General features: G+C 41.5%; 1 protein-coding gene across 1 annotated transcript; it reads left to right on the forward strand.

The window, feature by feature from the left end:
- The first annotated feature begins 8,641 nt into the window (after positions 1-8,641).
- LOC137271612 (uncharacterized) lies at positions 8,642-20,471 on the forward strand. The gene is made up of 4 exons (XM_067804052.1): positions 8,642-8,768; positions 16,949-17,113; positions 19,174-19,302; positions 20,311-20,471. The coding sequence occupies exons 1-4, from the start codon at positions 8,642-8,644 to the stop codon at positions 20,469-20,471; spliced, it is 582 nt and encodes a 193-aa protein (XP_067660153.1).
- The last annotated feature ends 957 nt before the right edge of the window (positions 20,472-21,428 follow it).

Genomic DNA, 21,428 nt, shown 5'->3' on the forward strand with positions numbered 1-21,428 from the left:
CTGAATGAGAAATGCAACATTTAAATTACATGTAACCGAATGAAGTGTTCGGGGAATTGATGAAGCATGTCCTGAACGGTGAAAGATAGCAGTCTTGGAGCTGGTTCACCGAGTTTGCTGGAGCGGAGTCTTTTAACACGTCAAGTGATTTGATTGTTAAATATTAGCCAGGAAAAATATGTTTGTTCTGGATTTTTTTTCACAAAATGTGAACATCGATGAACAAGACCGGAATCGACTTTCCGAAATGTTTGACGTAATGGGAACTTGACGCACATGGTAACGATGGCAAATTTAAAAATGAGAAAAACGATGTAAACGAAGTCACATTTCCTCTTTCTTGTATTTGCACTTCAAGAAAATGTCTGTGGATTTGTGCAGTTATTGTCATCAACAATGGTAAAGTATCCATATGGTGTCGTTAGTTAACAGTCGAAATACATTGTATGGAAAGTTCCCTTGTTGTCTAAACACTGTTGATGTTTCACGTGTGTTTATATAGATTTCTGCTTCATAGTTTTTCATTCAGTTGAGGATGAGTAAAGAACATATTCTGAAACGTCCTCAAAATACATCATTTGACATCTTACGTTCTTGACATCGGGTGAAATGAATACCCCATGCAGTCCATGCAAGTCTAGAATGTGTGACGAGTCTAGATTGTCACATTATTCTGAAAAAGTCTTCGGTCTCCTTTTCATTGTATTTCATATTATTTTAAAACGTTTTATTCTGTTAAATTTGTTCATTTCATAGACTACCTGTTAGTCTAGAACGCATCTTCCTGGTAGAGACAAACCTGCAAGTGATCTTACCACGGCGTCACACTTTGACCTAACTCGCTCATTATAACTTGCTCCACACGGACAATTCATGCATTGGCGTAAGAACGCATGTGCGTGCGTGCATGTGTGCATGCGTGTGTTTCTGTCTGTCTCCCTGTGATTTTGAATATAACAAATAGACCCATTTTAATTGAAAAAGAAGCCCCAAAGGGAACAGTGATTGGTCTAAATCCAGACTTGCTTCTTTCCATGCTTTGGCATTGCAAGGTGTCTATGCTGTAGGGAAAGTAATGTGGAAAATAATGTGGACTGTGAGTCAGACTAAATAATACTCGACAGAACGTAACCAAGCATCGATCACATTCCACAGAACACAAACAATGCACACAAAACACAACACTCACGGCATAAAGCACGCATTAGTCATTAACGGACTCTTAAAGCACAACTTTAGACACAACATCTACACTGAAAGCACCACACACTACATGTATCACGCAACACCATCACCCTTTGTAAGTCAGTGGCGAGGTGTGTCTAGATTGTTTAGATGATTATGTAATTTAGATACTTTCCGCATAGCAAGTAAAGTTTTTTGTTAGGAGTAGTGTTTCTGCTGTTTTAAGGAAACGGAATCAAAATTTTAGAGCGCATGTTAAATTTTCTGATCTTGGTCTCCAAATATTTTAATAACACACATGTTAATTTTCATGTTCTCTTTGTCGTTTCGGAAGAAACACGTAGATAATTATTATTTGATCGTTTCAACTCTACATGGAAAAAAGGGGCGGTGGGGTAGCCTAATGGTTAAAGCGTTCGCTCGTCACGCCGAAGACCCGGGTTCGATTCCCAAAATGGGTACAATGTGTGAGGCCCATTTTCTGGTGTCCCCCGCCGTGATATAGCTGGAATATTGCTAAAAGCGGCGTAAAACCAAACTCACTCACACTCATGGAAAAACAAAATCTACGTCAAATGTAAATGGTACGATGAGCAATGGAGGCACTTTGAGATGTGGTGTTGATGTTGGACGTGATAACTGTACTCCTCTAATGGATACTTACTGTAAAGATTTTATCGAAGATGAGTGTTATGTTTTATTGCACTGTATTGTTTTGAAAGAGGTGTCCTGTTTAGTGAGTGAGTGAGTGAGTGAGTTTAGTTTTACGCCGTACTCAGCAATATTCCAGCTACATGGCGGCGGTCTGTAAATAATCGAGTCTGGGCCAGACAATCCAGTGATCAACAACAGGAGCATCGATCTGCGCAATTGGGAACCGATGACATGTGTCAACCAAGTCGGCGAGCCTGACCACCCGATCCCGTTAGTCGCCTCTTACGACACGCGGCGTCGCCTTTTATGGCAAGAATGGGTTGCTGAAGGCCTGTTCTACTCCGGGACCTTCACGGGTCTCCTTTTCAGTAAACGTGAGCAACTTATTGCAAGTTTTATGTCTTTAAGTGCCATTTATACAGCGAAAACCTGCATCGTTATCGGCCCCTTTACACGGCTGGTACTATAAATATGTATTGTATATCCTATATTATTTTGGTTTTGTATTTTAAATGTTATATAGTCTCCCAGACGTCTATAAACATTGGTTCAACGTTTTATTAGTCCCTTTTATATACATATGTAAGATGTTGAGGTGCGACTCATTATCCTGTCTGCCTGTTTGTCCCAGAGTAGCATCAATAATTTAGTAAGTGAAAGAATGCTGTTTTCTGCTGCGGGGAGTCAGCTGATGAGGAAGGGGAGCTGGAAGTGGTGTGTTTCTAGAAGTAGTCTGCCTCACAGTCCCAGAACCACATTATTTTACCATCTGCCTAGTCCTCTCGGCAATGCTTACGCTCTAAATGAAGCAAGTCTAGATTTCCCCAGGTTCATCTCCCAGCTATCTGGGACTCCTTTTCAATTCACATGGGTATATTTGTTGCTATCAAAATTATGTCTATTTCGGGACTAGACGTTTCTTGGTTAAACCGGGAGTAAGAATTACAATCAGGACAAGTCTGGGATACAAACTTGCGACTTCCGGATCCTTGACCTCACAGGATGCACAACTATGTTTATATATGTATGCGGAGAGCGGCGTAAAACCTCTAACAAACAATATATGTTTATACACAGGCAAACTGTAGCTCAAGTGGGGTTGCGCAACGTAGAGAATATGACCAGTCTTCCTATATGCGAGCGAAGCGAGCAAAGGTTGGCAACACACTTCCCTCGCTTCGGTTCAAAAAGTATTTTTCGTGTCAACATGAAATATCGCCACCATCAAAGGTACACTCCAAATTCCTCACTAGGTTGTGATCTCAGACTTCCAACTCCATATTTAACAATTACTCACGTGAAACATGTTTTATTCAACATTTTAAGCGCCACTCGTGGTACATCAGACCGTTCTTCGCCTCCATTACCCCTGCCAGCTTCCGGTTGAAAGCAGTGAAGGAACAAGTTATTATTCCGAATGAAATACATAAAAAGTTACTTCCCATGCTTCGTACGCCTACTACGCCAGAAGTGTGTTTATTGTAGAATAAATGTTACAAAAGATCTAGCAACAACGCCGACACTTGAGACAAATACATTCCAACAGAATCATGATAAACTTAGGCAATATGGTATATCTTAATAATTTCTGCTTATTCTTGTTCCTTCACTCCGTTGAGCCGGAAGTTGGCAGGGGTAATGGAGGCGAAGAACGAACTGAATACCACGAGTGGCGTTTAAAATGTTGAATAAAACATATTTCACGTGAGTAATTATTAAATATGGGGTTGGAAATCGAAGAGCACAACCTAGTGAGGAAATGGGAGTATACCTTTGATGGTGGCGATATTTTATGTTGACACGAAAAATACTTTTTGAACCGAAGCGAGGGAAGTGTGTTGCCAACCTTTGCTCGCTTCGCTCGCATATACGAAGACTGATCATTGTCTCTACGCTGCGCAACCCCACTTGAGCTACAGTTTGCCTGTGGTTTATACATGGTTAGGCGCCCGAGCCACAAAAGTCTTCGGAGCAAGACGATCTGTGACACTTTGTTTACAATAAAACAGACTGAATCCTCAATGTAGCCAGGGGCGGTGGAGTAGCGTAGTGGTTAAAGCGCTCGCTCGTCAAGCTGAAAACCCAGGTTCGATTCCCCATACGGGTACAATGTGTGAAGATATTTCTTGTATCCCCGTCGTGATTTTGCTGAAATATTGCTTAACATTGCGTAAAACATAACTCACTCACTCACACAATGAAACTGACTCGCCTCTACCTGGTGGTATCACTGATTTCATCGATCAGTTCATATTATAAGTTGTATGCTTACCTCGAGCTTAAAAAGGTCTGACGTTCGCCTCTCTGTAGCAGTGTCATCCCTGGCCTATTGATCTACCGGGTGACACTGCTACAAAGAAACGTACATCAGACCGTTTTACCCGAGGAGAAGCATACACCTTATAATATGAACTGATCACTGAAATTGTTCATTGTTCACGAACCCGGATATTTTCGCCCTAATGGGTAGTAAATAGAGGACATTATATAAGTGCCCGTGTCATTTTATGTTTACGACACGAGTGCTTACATGTGGGCATTTCCCGAGCGAGAGCAAGGGATATACCGATATCTGGACACGAGTGTCGTAAACATAGTATGATATGGGCACGAATATAATATTCTGTTTTTATTACCATAGTCGTCAAACTATATAAGGAAAGTGAACCCATACCTACTTTTCAACTTTAGGCTGACTACCCGCCGTCGCCACATGTAGAGCACAAATGTCATAGAAGAAATGTGACGTCATAGCATTGTTCACGACGTCACGTGACCATGACAAAGTGATATTTTGCCCTAGGGCATAGCATGTAAAATATGAACCCCGATATGTACGCTTTCGTGAGTAATAAAACTATTAGTAATTATCATCCAAAACTGTGTTCCACTGAAGATTAACTTGTGTGAGATTAAACGATATCTCCTAGAAGATATTCTTTTGACAGCAGATTTGTACACTGCCCTGACGTCATCATTTACGTAAGATCACGATGCTTTGACATCATCAATACCATCTGTGACGTCAAAAACATGATGACGTCACAATGCTATGACATACCTGCACTGCAAGTCTAATGGCATTATCATGTTTAGAGATGTGCATTTTTTATCGAGATCTAATGATGAGTGATTTTTATGATAAATAGAATTTCTCTCTCGTGTACTCTGAGATAAACTATATCAAGACTCATTGATAAAAGTAATAATTATCATCGACAAGCCTCGGGTATTTGTAACTTTATCAACTCGTGTTGATATAATTACTATCAACAAACACGAATCGGCGTTACTCTGATCTACAAAACCCAAAATAGCAAACACCAGACTGCAAAGAACAAACGTCACTTGGGTAAGTGAAATACACAAATGCCAACAATAGAAAAAAATAAAGAAAATATAAACAACGCCCTTCTACTGTGGCAAAAGGAAACCACCACCTTCCCTATACCTTGTCAACAAAGCCCACTTGGTAAATGAAAAAATATGTTTGTTGTAGATTTTTATTCACCGTATGTGGCAGTGTATATTCACATACCTACAGCGTTGATGTCTGCCCTCGGTGGCAGGTTTGTGTCTTAAACTTCCTTCGTCGATTCCGCTACTTGCTCGCCAGCATGTTTGATGTGCGAGTTTTTAGATGGAGTGTCAATGTACACACATCCCGGTATGTCGATCTCGATTTAACGCTCAAAAACACATCGTCTGGATTTGTGGTGTTTATTTGCATTCGACAAATAATAGGGGCACTTGAAACGAACTTTGTCGAGGCTATCGGCCATGTTATTTATATACATAACTGGACACATTGTTTTATGTCATACACGAATAGCTTTTTTTTTAAATCTGGAAGCTCTCATATTCTTCATGAGAAACACAAACCTTGTGCACTGTATCTGCTGTGAGACGTTTAAATGCCAACAAAGGTCTTTTGTAAAAATACATATTGCTATTGTAAACCATTTAAAAATATCCTTTGACAGGCATTTGTTATGGCTTACAGTTGACATACTAAATACGAGTTATGAATTCATTAATGAGTTGAAATAATATATGGAAGTTTCTCTAAATATCAGTATATAGGAGTCTACCTCAAAACGTTGATATTAACACTCGATGTTATACATTATATATGAAGTGGGCTCCACAACTGTACCCGTGGGACTCAAACCCGGGCCATCGGTGAGGCGCGGTCGCTTTAACCACTGGGCAATACCACCGCCCTTAAGTGAATTGAAAACAAACAACCGAAATACTTCGCCCTCCCATTCAACATACTGTTAAAGCCTATCTCTGCTGCTTTAGTGGTAAGATTGTCCCTGCTGCCTTGATAATGCAGCAAATAGTAAAAACAGCAAACGGACTGTATAGCACGAAATCGTCAAAATTTGCCAAAAAGGCAATTCAATGCAAATTCCCATGTGACAGAAGCAGTCATCTGAATTCAGCAGAACACAAAGACTCCGTGACGAAAAGCATGGAGCGGTTTTATGATCCTTTATCCTCCCACACGTTATACGACTTTAAACCTCTGTTAGAGAGAGTTAATTAACTTCTATATTAGCCATTTATACACGTCCATTTGTGACGGCTCACTTTATTGGCGTCACGTTTAATTGTTCAATGACGTCAGAGACGACGAAACACAGAATGATATGTCAGTTGTCTTCGTTAATTACGAAAAAAAACCCAACAAACAACAACAACGAAAACACACACATAGGAAAGGTACATAAAATATAAATAAACAAACAAACAAAAATGACAGAAAAGAATGCAAGTACAACTCCAGTTTGAGCATAATACGGTTTTATTACAAAGATTATGAAATTATACGTCTTTTCTTCCTTTCCTTTATTTACTTGTGGACGGAAGTCTACACCCGCGCCATTCTGGGATAGATTGGCTTGGTTCTTACTTGCAACTGTGGCCCAATTGCGTAGTAGCTGAAGGTTTTCCTTCGTCTTTACAACCATTTTCTAAAATGCATATCACAGAACGAATTCCGATTCAGTTACAATTCAGTATATACATTACGCATCTTCAGTTCTCAAACTTGAAAGTATTTGCTTGCTCGTTTGGAGTAGGCCGCACCAACAATTACATAAAAAAATACCAATTAACAAATAACAGCCCGAGAATTTTTACAGCGCGTTGGTGATACATGTGCAGATTATGTGTCATTGCATCGTTAATTAAAGGCCACAGGAAACAGTTTGGTTTCAGCGCATGCGCTTTGCCCCTGTGCCCTGTCCCCACGTGACTATTGCAGAACACACCTTGGCCATCGTATGTAAGTAAATATACACGGAATGCAGGTGTGTAATTAGCCTGACACTTCAACACCTGTCGGAGATGTGCGAGGAAGACCATGAGGGGGAGACGGGCTGACTCAAACAAGGTACAGCAATTCTAAACGAAAAGTGTGTAGTAAGGTCCAAAGAAATTACGAGTACCTCTGCTTTTTGTGTGGGTATTTTGGAGATATGGTAGGTGGAATTTAAATGTTCAAAAATACTCCGATAGCTTGATGAGATGCAGTAAATAGATAGTCTATAAATCGTTGATGAAGCTTGTATTTGCTGTTCAACGCTGCACTCGGAAATGTTTAGATATATTATCGAGACTGAACCAGACAATGCAGTGACTGACATCATAAGCATTGATCTGCGCACTAGGGATACAATGACGTGCATCAGTCGAGGGTCAGCGAGTCGATCACGTTAGTCACCGCTTGAGTTGAGACCCAATGTAACCAGTATTAGTGTTCTGATTGATGCAACCGATGTATACATACTCATATAAAATATGAAAGATTACATTGCCTGCTCTATTTACATTGTCTGTTCTATGTACATTGCCTGTTCTATTTACATTGCCTGTTCTATAGCTGTTATAATAAGTTAGATGATATCCCTTTTCGTTGCTCTCTCTGCTACCACATATTACATGACATGATTGTAACCATAACCTGTGGCGATGGGGTGAGCGAGAGAGTGAGTTTAGGCTTGGGCCGCACTCAGTAATATTCCAGCTATGTGGTGGCGGTCCAAAAAATAATCAGAGCCTTAACCAGACAATCCAGTGATCAACAACCTGAGCATCGTAACTAGGATACGATGAAGTGTGTCAACCAAGTCAGCAGCCTGACCACCCGACCCCGTTAGTCGCCTCTTACGATAGGCATGTACTGCAACAAACCCACTTTAACAAGAAGACAGAGTCATCAATATCCACATAATCTGTTTGGGTGTCTATCACCTTGATATTGAATGATGCTAGAACGGCGAAAAACCATACTCATTCATTCACCTTAAAGCTGTTGTTTTTTGTAAATTTCAGATAACACTGGTTGTATTTAGATATTTATCAAAATGATAACAGTCACCTCTAGAGATGTACTTTGATGTGCACTTCTAGCTGTTTGATCTTCGTGTGATTTTTTTTTCATTTTTTTCTCGAATTTACAACGCTAAGAAGTGACGATTCACTCGAAATAAATGAAATAGGAATCATATTTCAAAGAACATATTTTCTCTGTCACACTGCTTTAAATTTGACAAACCCCAAGGCAACTGTGGCGTAAATCCTAAATCAACAAATTAAACAGGATCACTCCTTTGCAATCGGAGACCAACCTTTGATTGTTGTTGTTGACGTGTAAACAGTGCACAACGATCTATTTTTGACTTGGATACAATGTTAACCAAACCAATGCAAATATACTCTCACCGTCACTCGAACAAGAAAGCGTAAACAGACTGATGATCTTTGTCAAACATCTAATGCCGTGTGTTCAAGGATGCGGATATGCTACGGCGAGCTATCAGTCACTGTTGATATGGCGACCAGTGCTCATCTTACCACGACGTTCTCTACAGTTGTCTTAGTTCTGCTGACGTTTGCCGTGATACCCGCCACCTCTGATGGTAAGTACTACTATCATGGCTCTTACATAGCATTCACTTACGGCTTCATTGCCCTCCGCGTCAGCAAGTAGTTGCTTGAAGTGACACGACAGGAGTCTCTGACCAATTCGTTGTGAAATATGATTTAGAAGATTTTCTGTTTTCGGCATGAGTATTATTATGATTTGTTTTGTTGTTTTAACAATCACATCATGTCAGGTGCCACACGTGCAGAATGAATTTCCGCGACAATGTATTTTGGAAAAGTTGTCAGATGTCGAATTCTTTTGAGAAATGTAAAAGCCTTTTCAACTCTTCACAAGCCTCGGATTAGGTGGATTAACGGACTCCCGAATCAGATCCTGCACATTTATGCCGTGTTTGTGCTTATAATTTCACCCAGTCTGTTACCATAAAGCTAATTAAAATTTAATTTTTTAAAATATTCTATTCGTAGTTTGATTTAATAAATACATAAACAGTATCCTGCTAGTTAAACTGCTCAAGAGACATGACTTTTCACATGTTCGCGTTACCAATCGCTGCGTGATAAAAATAATATTTTTCTGCAACTAGCTTGATTTCACAATATACGGCATTGCTGACAAAGATTAACGTTGCTGACTTGTGTTCGTTGTGGTCATTGCGCATGACTGTCACAACGAACACGTTTCCCATAATTCCTTTGCGACTTTGTTGTCCCTCAACTGTCTGTACTGATTAACGAACCATTCATATTTACACTATTTGCAACATGCGACTAACATAACTTGAAAAATGAAAACAGTGACTTGTTTCATATTTCAAATCAGCCCCAAATGTGCCAAAAGGCGGCAAATTCCACGACGAACAGCTCGCCATGATGTTTCTGTAATCCCAGCAGATCCCGTGTTTGTGAAGAGGGCGAGGTTGGGGAGCTGGGGATTGGAGTAATTTGGCCGGCACACAGTTTAGTCTCCTCTGAGGCAAACCCCCTCGATCCCTGACCTGGTTGAACAAATCCGATAAAGTCCCTCACAAATATGATAAATCGACTTGAGTTTTTATCTTACTTTGAGGTGACGCCGCCGGATCATGAATTCACAGGGAAAAAAATCCGAGACTGCTTCCAGCATGTCAAAACACTAGCACTGCCCAACCTCAGAGTCTCAGATCGTCGCCAGAACATTGCGTTGTTCATTTGAGGGCTGGATTATTGACCACGATGACGTTTACGCTAGTCACTACGAATTATTATCCTCCTGAGATCTGACTTGGTCCCCCAATCGTAACTACTCGGCTCTTTCCGTGACCTACACTCCGACTTGCCGGAACGACACGAGTAGTTACGAATGTCGATTCTCGTTGTTACTGACGATATTAGACATGGAACTGTTGCTTCCGATTTCTACTGTTCTACATCTGTCATGTTGGCTTGTTTGTTGTTTAACGGCCGCTCTTTAAATGATCGAGTCTGGACCAGACAATCCAGTGATCCAGATTGAGCATCCATGTATGCAACTGAGATACGATAGCACGTGTCCCGTTAGTCGCTTACTACTACTACTACTACTACTACTACTACTACTACTACTGCTGCTGCTGCTGCTGCTGCTGCTGCTGCTCATTGCTATTACTACTGCTGCTGCTATTATTACTTACTACTACTACTACCACTACCACCACCACCACCACCACCACCACCACTGACATGGACACCACCACCACCATTATTATTATTACTACTACTACTACAATAACAACTACTACCACCACCACTACTACTACTACTACTACTACTACTACTACTACTACTACTACTACTACTACTACTACTACTAAGGTATGTTAGACCAAGAAGAGTGTATATCATGTCAGTAAACAGCGTGTTGCAACATGACAAAATACCAACATTTTCAGTAACCATAGTTGTACATGTCAGATATCAACTTTGTTTGATTATACAAAAATGTTGTAGCTTGTCAACGTAACATTACACACTTTTACTATAAATATACATGTGCACGTACCATGGCTAAATCGTATCTTCGTAGAAGGGACAGTTCCGTAAAATGACAACATGGTATATTTTCACATTGAACAGCGTTGCTGCGTGTCAAAATGACAACATAGAATATTGTTTTCAGTAAATAGTGTTGACTAGGCAGAGAACAGTAGTGTGACAAAATGCGACATTCTTTAGTCTTAATGTAGAGTTGTAGAATGTGAAAAAGCAGTATTGTATACTTTTCACTGTAGATCACTGTACACGTGCCCAAGCAACACTATACAATGTGGTGCTGTGTAGCGTTATGATCACATTTTACGACTTGGTGGTATGTGTTCCTGCAGAACTCAGGTCACAAAGTAGTTGAAGTTACACAACGATGAAGTTACACAACGAGAGTTGTGGATGACTGGTCGTGTTTGGCAACTTGACTGTTGAGAGTTTCTAGGGCGTCGCTCCTGCCCAGCAACGAAGAACATGAGGTATATGTGGTCTCACCTCTTCAATTGAGTTTGTTCAAAACTGAATCTGTTCACCCATGAGAAAATGGGTACCCGGTGGGATGTCATGTGACAAAACCCGTCTAGCTCCTAAGAGGCAGCTTGAATTATCCGGGGTAATAACTTGTTACGTTTTGAGCGTGCATAAATGTGTGGAAACAGGCGCTTTTAAAAAGGGCCACTAATACAAATGCAATGTTGTAGTATGTCGTCGATACACAACCTATATGCTATTGCACTGTCACCACAACATACAATTAATTTTTACGATCAACAACTTGTCCTTGTACGTAACCATTGTATAATCACCTTATACGAGAAATTCACGAGAAAGAAAACCTTTTCTGTAATTGACCTCATCGCTTATCTTAAACAGAAACTGATTGTTTATAGACTGAAAAATATGACCTTCGAAAATGCCATAGCATTATCCCGCTCTAACATCCGGTGGATGAGTGTACGACACCAATAACCTTTGAGCCACTTCCTGTCAGCGAGGGCGCATGTCTACTGATCAATAACCGTCGCCATGTTACTTCAGAGCTTTTTCGCCATACATTATAAACCGGCATTAAACATCAAAATTTTATGTAACAGCCAACGGGAACATGTTTGTATGTGAACGTGTCAGGCAGCCAGACAGCCAGTGTAGGGCGTTTAATAAATAACAGCAGCTGACAGGGAAACAGAACCATTGTCAGAATAGCCTCATTGGCAATGTATCGGAAGTGAGAGAGCCATGGATTAACACCTCGGTGCTGGAACTTGACAGGTAACCTCGAAGGATTTTCACGGAGTAAAAATCAGTAGTGAAAAATTCGACTGAAGAGATATGGCAAGTTGGTGGGACCTGTCATAGATCGTCAGATGTCAATAAACCAGCCAATCACCCAATACCATCACCTCGTACAACGAATGCTTCCTTAGGTCGACATGACATTTAGTTGTTATTTCATGAATGAATGTGTTCTTGTTTCTGTGAGTTCATTGTACTTTTAGACGTCCATTTCTATTAATGTTCACAGTTGTTTTTTCCCCATTACATTAAAAGGAATCTGGGGATGTCAAGAGTAGGAATTCATTCGTTCTGACGATATAATAAACAGACGGCATATTTGTTTCAATCATTTTTTAAGGATTGAAGAAAATTAGGTGTGATAAATGCGTGTTTGGCCAGTGCTGAAAAGCACTAGCAGTGTTGAAAAATAGCGGATGGAGTGCTGGAAAACACGAGTTATCATAATCGGTTTGAGATTTTCGAAATGTCGCGATGAGCATAGCACGCCACAATATTCACAAAGGACATATTGATTACATGGTCATGATAAATCTTTCACGAGTGAGTGGTTCAGTCTGACTGACTGTCTCTTTGAAAGGTATTTTAAGAAGTCATTTAACACTGTTTGATAACATGATGTGAGCAAAATCTAAGTCGAAGCATAGCGTTAATATGAGTATAGTGTTCATTTGTAAATAATCACAAACTATGCGTCAAACTAGAGATCATTGGATCCTGGCATAGTCAAGGGAGACAACTCTGTGATTAGTGACGTCTCATACTAACAGGTCACCCGAATCTGAAAGAACATTTCCTTAGATATTAATAGGTGGGCAAGGCGGATACAGAACGATTCGTTATATACTGGAAGGTGTTATATACTGGAAGGTGTTATCGATGCGATGAACATGGTATCGCGATACGATATATATGCAAAATGAGAACTGATGGAACTGATTTCAGGGTGTAGTGTCCTCCTTTAATTAAATGTTGCCATACGCATCCGATAAGTTCAGGAAGGGATTTCACAATGTCAGCACACAAATAACTACGAGTTAATTCACGGAGGTCACGGAATTCTTTTAATGTCTTTTGAAATCTATTTTCGGTTGTACAGTAATGGCGGAAGAAGTGAAGACTGTATCTTTGTAATGTATGCTATTTATGTCTGATAACCAGGAAACGTTCTTAGTGTAAATTGCAAAATACACAGCCCCGGCCCAAGGAATTACTGTGACGCCCTGAACATAGATATGTAATCAGAGGAACTAGACTGGTCAGGGCCGTGTTGTATGAACTGTTACAGGTAATTCTGTTGTCGGAATTGACGTCATCCGCGTATTTTGAAAGAATATTTCATGACATATTGCGATAAATTATATTTCTATATGTGAACAACTTTCCTCTGATTCATACACTTCGAAACTCGAATAACCGGAAAATGTTTTCTTCATTCATAGTTCCTTTGGTGGGTTCTGAGAATGAACAATAACAAATAGACAGACAGACAAACAAACAAACAAACAAACACTTTGCGTACAGCACTGTCAAGCAAACTGTTTCAGTGTCACCTTGTTTCATCTGAAGTCGAGTTTTCAGTCCGCAGCTGCTAAGATTATGTTTAATCAGCTACATCCCGCCCAAGATATAGTCGGGATATTGCTTAAAACGCGGCGTTAAAGAATTTCGGTCACTCACTAATCTGCTAAAAGGATTTTCGGGTAAAGTCTTCCCTCATCATTATGAAGTTCTGGGTTCAGTTCTCCTCACTTAATGTGGAAAACCCGTTTCTGATTCTTACCGATCTTTCGTGATCAAATATAGCGACATGTGAGGTAGAACTCTCCATGACCCTTCAACCTTCAAAGAGCACATCAATAAAAAGTGAGCATAAGAGTGAATGTCCCAAGAGTTTGGACTGTTCCAGCGGCTATACCCTGATTTCTCCAAAGCATTTGATGTGGTAGTTTGAGTTCTGCTGTCGTGATAATGCTGGAATATTGCTAAAAGATCCGTAAAACTAAACTCACTCACTACAGTGTGTTTCACATGCGTCACCAAATGGGCTTTGAGGTTGTGTTAAGGGTTATGGAACTGATATAGCCACGTGTATGCTGCCACGTGTGTTTGACTGATCCTCGAGGTCTGGACTTATGATGGTGCTATGTACCTGTTCCTCTAATATATTAAAAAGTAATGTTCTGATTCCACCTCACTGCCAGGGTAACAATAAGTACTAGGTTATATCTTTAACAATCCTCTGAACTTCCGCTGTCCAAGATGGCAGTGTGGCCACAAGACGGAAGGCAGTCGTACCGTCAAAAGTGAGTGAGTGAACGAGCTTGGTTTTACTCCGCTTTTAGCAATATTCCAGCAATATCGGCGCGGGACCCCAGTAATATGCTTCACACATTGTACTCATGCGAGGAATCGAACCCAGGTCTTCGGCAGGACGAGAAAACGCTTTAACCACTAGGCTACCCCACTTCCCCGAAGCACCAAGAAACACATCACCTACAGACAGGGTGAGAGGATCGTCCCCAGTGAGCCCATACACTTGGAGTACACCATTAATGTCAATGCCGGTGATCTCCCTGTGAGGCTTTGTTGACACCGCAAACAGGCGTGCGGAAGAACGTACGCCAGACAATGGCGGGAGTGCGACCTGCTGTACATCCTTGTGGACTGTTGACCTGATACATACATAGATGACGGGACACTGGGCGTTCATGTTCGTCTTGTCAAACTGTTGGCAAATGCAGAGACGTGTATAGGAGTGAAAAAAACACCACTGGGGACATCTTCGAAGTACATTTAAGTTGTCGGAGTATCAGTTCTGACAGAGGTTGTCTACATCGTTGGTGTTTAGATCCATTCTTTCACATGTGAACTTTAAACGTGAATTGTAACAAAGTCAGAGTGTGTGTGTGTTTTGAGTGTAATGGAGTATGGCTCGTATTTCACTCACACTTTTAACATGTCACGCTCTGTGCACTTTACTATCAATACACAAAGTAGTGATCTACACACGTTGATGCTGCTGGTGATTTGATCATAAACTACAGACCTACACTGCTGGTGATTTGATCATAAACTACAGACCTACACTGCTGGTGATTTGATCATAAACTACAGACCTACACTGCTGGTGATTTGATCATAAACTACAGACCTACACTGCTGGTGATTTGATCATAAACTACAGACCTACACTGCTGGTGATTTGATCATAAACTACAGACCTACACTGCTGGTGATTTGATCATAAACTACAGACCTACACTGCTGGTGATTTGATCATAAACTACAGACCTACACTGCTGGTGATTTGATCATAAACTACAGACCTACACTGCTGGTGATTTGATCATAAACTACAGACCTACACTGCTGGTGATTTGATCATAAACTACAGACCTACACTGCTGGTGATTTGATCATAAACTACAGACCTACACTGCTGGTGATTTGATCATAAACTACAGACCTACACTGCTGGTGATTTGATCATAAACTACAGACCTACACTGCTGGTGATTTGATCATAAACTACAGACCTACACTGCTGGTGATTTGATCATAAACTACAGACCTACACTGCTGGTGATTTGATCATAAACTACAGACCTACACTGCTGGTGATTTGATCATAAACTACAGACCTACACTGCTGGTGATTTGATCATAACATATAGACACACGCCTTACACCGTAATGGGCTTCACACATTGTAGGCAATCCGATGACGAACTATACATATACATGTATGCTGTACTCGATCTGCTACTATCACTACCACGTATACTACAGCTACTACTACTACTACTACTACTACTACAACTGCTGCTGCTGCTGCTACTACTACTACTACTGCTGCTGCTACTACTACTACTACTACTGCTACTACTAGTGCTGCTGCTACTACTACTACTCCTACTACTAGTGCTGCTGTTGCTACTACTACTACTACTACTGCTGCCGCTGCTGCTACTGCTGCTGCTGCTGCTGCTACTACTACTACTACTACTACAACTGCTGCTGCTGCTGCTACTACTACTACTACTACTAGTGCTGCTGTTGCTACTACTACTGCTACTACTAGTGCTGCTGCTGCTACTACTACTACTGCTACTACTAGTGCTGCTGTTGCTACTACTACTACTACTACTGCTGCTACTGCTGCTGCTACTACTACTACTGCTGCTACTACTACTACTACGACGACGACGACCACTGACATCGACACCACCACACTACTATTATTACTACTACTACAATAACAACAACTACTACTACTACTAGTACACCACCACCACCACCACCACCACCACTACTACTGCTGCTGCTGCTGCTGCTGCTGCTACTACTACTACTACTGCTGCTGCTGCTACTACTACTACTACTGCTGTTGCTACTACTACTACTACTACTATTGCTACTACTACTACTACTATTGCTGCTGCTGCTACTACTACTACTACTACTACTACTACTATTGCTGCTGCTGCTACTACTACTACTACTATTGCTGCTGCTGCTACTACTACTACTACTACTACTGCTGCTGCTGCTACTACTACTATTGCTGCTGCTGCTGCTACTACTACTACTGCTGCTGCTGCTACTACTACTACTACTACTACTTGCTACTACTACTACTACTACTATTGCTGCTGCTGCTGCTGCTACTACTACTACTACTACTACTGCTGCTGCTACTACTACTACTACTATTACTACTACTACTATTGCTGCTGCTGCTGCTACTACTACTACTACTACTACTACTGTTGCTAATGCCACTACTTCCACTACTGTTATGCGTCAACACTGATAACTATTTATAATATCATGTTGCTTGTATAATTATAATATCATATTGTGTTAATAAATGCTATATGTTATTGTTTTAATAATTACAATTTATTTTTTTCAGAGTTCAATGCTGCTGAGGGCCAGATAGTGTGTTATGAGTGTTTCAACATAGTAGAAGGAGTGTTCCAGCCGCACTGTCCCAAGAACGGCTCTGTGGGGCCGTGGACGTGGAAGATCAACTGTACCGGAAGTTGCTACACCAGGACAGACGACCAGAACCCAGACTGTGAGTGAACAGTGTTACACTCCACGGTCACCCAGATTATTCCACCGCCGTGATATTGCTGTAATATTCCAGAAACGGCATAAAACCATACTCACTCAGGATGATCCCGCTCTACCCGAGCTACAGATTCCCACAGGGACAAAGGTGTGACGTACTGGGGACGAATTTGCTTGGACTCGTTTCAGAGAGACAATCCTGGGATACAGGAGCCGGTTTATTCCCCTAAATACCAAGAGGAATACAAGCACTGCCTCGGGACTAGAATAAATATGTTCGTTGTCTGCGTTACACACACACAGCTGGGTTTGAATTCTAGTTCCTGTGATTTATGGTGAATATGAGATTCCAAACTTACAGCGACGAAACCTAGTGGTTAAGGTGTTCGCTCGTCACACCGAAGACCCGGATTCGATTCCTCACATGGGTACAATGTCGGAAACCCATTTCTGGTGTCCCTCGGTTATATTGCTGGAATATTCCTAAAAGCGGCGTAAAACCACACTCACTCACTCACTCAAATTATACTTATTCATCATATAGAGGTGTTTTAATGTACACGATTGTCAATACGCTCAAATGAATTTTACCTCCACAATGCTGTGATAACCACTATTGTGATGACAAGTCCCATAAGAAAGTATCCACTATTTCCTGTGTATACCTCTATGCGTGTCTTCTTTCCTCATACATTCTTTCCTTTATTCCAACTTTCCCCCTGATAATGTATCTGAGGTTTTTCATCCCCATACCTGTGCATGTGGAGTTCACAAATGTTGTGAACGTCTGAGATACGCATCATATTCCAGTCGAATTTGAACACCAATATATTACTGAAGCTATCTTTAGAGCTACTCTAAAGTAAGCAAATGCATTCACTCATATACATAATACAGTGAAATTTCGATGTAATCTTAGTACGTCTCGAGATATCCACACTTCGATACAAACATAATACTGTTATTAAAACTTGTTCGTTGGTTCGTTTTTGAACGCCTTACATAATATTCCACCTTCATGGCTGCTGCCTGTATATAATCGAGTCTGGGCCAGACAATCTAGTGATCAACAGCACGAGCATCGATCTCCCTAATACGGACACGATGACTTGTGTCAACCAAGTGGGCAAGCCTGACCACTCACTAGTCACTTAATGGGATGCTGAAGACCAGTTCTATCCCGAACCTTTAACAGGAGGATATTTAAGAACGTGCAGAACTATGTCATGTTTCAAACAGTATCTGCTGCATATGGTATGGGGGCGGTGGGGTGGCCTAGTGGGTGAGGCGTTCGCTCGTCACATCTAGGACCCGGGCTCCATTCCTCACATGGCGTCCTCTGGTGATATTGCTGGAATATTGCTTAAAACGGCGTAAAACTAAACGCACTCAAAAAAGGGAAGCGTATCACGCGTCACCGGCTCCACCAGTCACAATCAAAGGCTAGAAGATGTTTCTCTGAGAATATCGGATACGTGTGTTACGAGTCAGAATAAGATATTACGCCTGACGTGCGTGAAGAAATAGGGGCTGCCACTCCATTTGCACTTCGATGGCGGTGGTAGCCTAGTGGTAAAAGCGTTCTGTCATCACGCTGAAGGCCCGGGTTCAATTCTCCATGTGGCTGTCTCCTGACGTGATATTGCTTGAATGTTGCTAAAGCCTCCGTAAACTAAACTCACACTAAGTCACTCACTACAATCTGCTTCCCATGCGTCTTCGCGTAGTCAAATGGGTTTTGACGTGTTAAACATTATGTAACTGTCACATCCACGTGTATGCACGTGTGTTTTGTTGATCCTCGTGATCTGGACTTATGATGGTGCTATGGCTCTATCCCTCTATCCCTCTAAGATATTGAAAAATGTATTGACTACGAGCACCCGTGTTTTATCACCTCATTGTCGAATATCAGGCAGAGAGCGTATTACATTTGTCCCCTGGTGATAGTGCTGGAATGATAAATCTAAGTCCTGCCAGCCAGCATGTGGTACATTGTTTTGAGGCCGCGCACCTGTTTCTGGAATGCCAAGAGTCTGTATGCTAATTGTCTGTATGTTTCAGTGATATATCGGGGATGTACGGACAACCAGCCCTTCCTACCGAACCCCCTGCCTAAAGTAGGGTGTTACCCTTTCTACCTGGAAGTGTGGTGCATCTGTGGTCACAGCGGTTGTAATGGCGGCCCTATGGGTATGTAAACCACGCAACAACGAATTGGTTAAAACTGAACACTATTTCTATCCTTTCTGGACCTCTTAACTTCAGCATACAACTGATAAAAACACTGGACACAATATCGGAACATGGCTTTTACTGCCCTCGTTATATTTTTGTATTATGAAATATTATTATATTATTATTTAATTTGTTTGCTTTGTTCATAGATTCGATTAAATCTATGTTCATATAATCATACACATCGGTCCCCTAGTCGTCTAAATTGTGGTAGGCAGGGTTATTCACTTTATATGCACCAGGATCCGATTATTGAGAGTTCAGGTTACAGGTTTGCTTCCGATTCATGACATTTAGCGCCACTTATGGACCTCTAATGCACTGTGTATTACTTCGAGACTTCTAATAATCAAATGCCCCAGTAACGTTTAACTTAAAGGACCCGTGAAGGTCCCGGGGTAGAATAGGCCTTCAGCAACCCATGCTTGCCATAAAAGGCGACTCAGCTTGTCGTAAGAGGCGACTAACGGGATCGGGTGGTCAGGCTGGCTGACTTGGTTGACGCATGTCATCGGTTCCCAATTGCGCAGATCGATGCTCATGTTGTTGATCACTGGATTGTCTGGTCCAGACTCGATTATTTACAGACCGCCGCCATATAGCTGTAATATTGCTGAGTGCGGCGTAAAACTAAACTCACTCACTCACTCACTCACTTAAAGTTTCATTTGAAGAACCAGCTATATGTACACTGGTTAGAGAGACGCCCCGTGAAGATCCGGTTAGAGCTGACTGACAGTAACCCACGCTAGTCGTGATAGGCGACTAGCGGGTCGGGTGGTCAGGCTCACTGACACGGTTGACATGTCATCGGTTCCCAATTGCGTAGATCGACGCTCATGCTGTTGATCACTGGATTGTCAGGCCCCTACTCGATTATTTACAGATCGGCGTCATGTAGGTGGAATATTGCTGAAACTGAACTCAGTGCCGTTCTGATAGGCGTGGTTTCTGTTGTCACAGGCAAGCCAGGCAGTGTAGAGCTGGATGCTCATCTACCAAAGGACACAGAGAAAGATGAGAACGATGCCTACAGCATACTGGGCGTCGACACGTGGAGGATCCGACTGGTTGTGTGTGGCTTGTTGACTGTGTACATTGCTCTACAAGGAACAATAGGATGATGTCATGCGACTATAGAATGGACACAAGATTGAACTCCTCAGCCCTGAAATTTAATGAAAACGAAACAAAATTATGTGTCTGAGACAGGACCCCTTAAGTAATTGAAGGAATTACAGCAATTTGAAGGAATAGCATCTCAAATGTAAACAAACGCAGGCCACTCGCGAAACAATTGCAAACTGTCGGTAGTTTAGCGGTAATAACAGAAACACATCGCCCCTATCGGAAGCAATGTCGGTGATACTGGAAACACGTTCGGCCATCTTCGGAGATTTTTCGGTCGCGAGCGGAAACTCACGCAGCAAAACATGGCGTCGTTGGAAGAAGCACCCGTCTCGGTTAGTTTTGTTTTTAGTTCCCACTATTACATTTTCGTACTTATCCATCTTTGACCACAAGTGTTGAATGCGTTTAGTTTTGAGGTGTTGTCGGGGCAATAGCTTATGTTTTTAGGAAAAGATTGTCACTGCAAATGAGTGTCACAAGTCATGCCTCTGGAGGTTGTTTACATCTGAACATCGAAGTCGTGCCGATGATTACGAACATCATGAACGTTCGCCATGAAGAAGTTTATGAGCCATAATTGTTCTTCATATGAAGTGCAAATGACAAATTTAAACACATTTTACCCCCAAAATTGATGTTATATCTAGCGCACGTTCGTAATCATCGGCACGACTTCGATGTTCAGATGTAAACAACCTCCAGGGGCATGACTTGTGACACTCTTTTGCAGTGACAATCTTTTCCTAAAAACATAAGCTATTGCCCCGACAACATCTCATACCTAAACGCATTCAACACGGGTGGTCAAAGATGGATAAGTATAAAAATGTAATAGTAGGAACTAAAAACAAAACTAACCGAGACGGGTGCTTCTTCCAACGACGCCATGTTTTGCTGCGTGAGTTTCCGCTCGCGACCGAAAAATCTCCGAAGATGGCCGAACGTGTTTC

This window comes from Haliotis asinina, chromosome 2 (assembly GCF_037392515.1).
Source record: "Haliotis asinina isolate JCU_RB_2024 chromosome 2, JCU_Hal_asi_v2, whole genome shotgun sequence".
Lineage (NCBI taxonomy): Eukaryota > Metazoa > Mollusca > Gastropoda > Lepetellida > Haliotidae > Haliotis > Haliotis asinina.

Coding starts and splice junctions, on each gene's coding strand:
- LOC137271612 (XM_067804052.1), top strand. CDS start 8,642: ATGCGGATATGCTACGGCGAGCTATCAGTCACTGTTGATATGGCGACC. Junction 8,769..16,948: donor GATACCCGCCACCTCTGATG/GTAAGTACTACT, acceptor TATTTTTTTCAG/AGTTCAATGCTGCTGAGGGC. Junction 17,114..19,173: donor AGACGACCAGAACCCAGACT/GTGAGTGAACAG, acceptor TGTATGTTTCAG/TGATATATCGGGGATGTACG.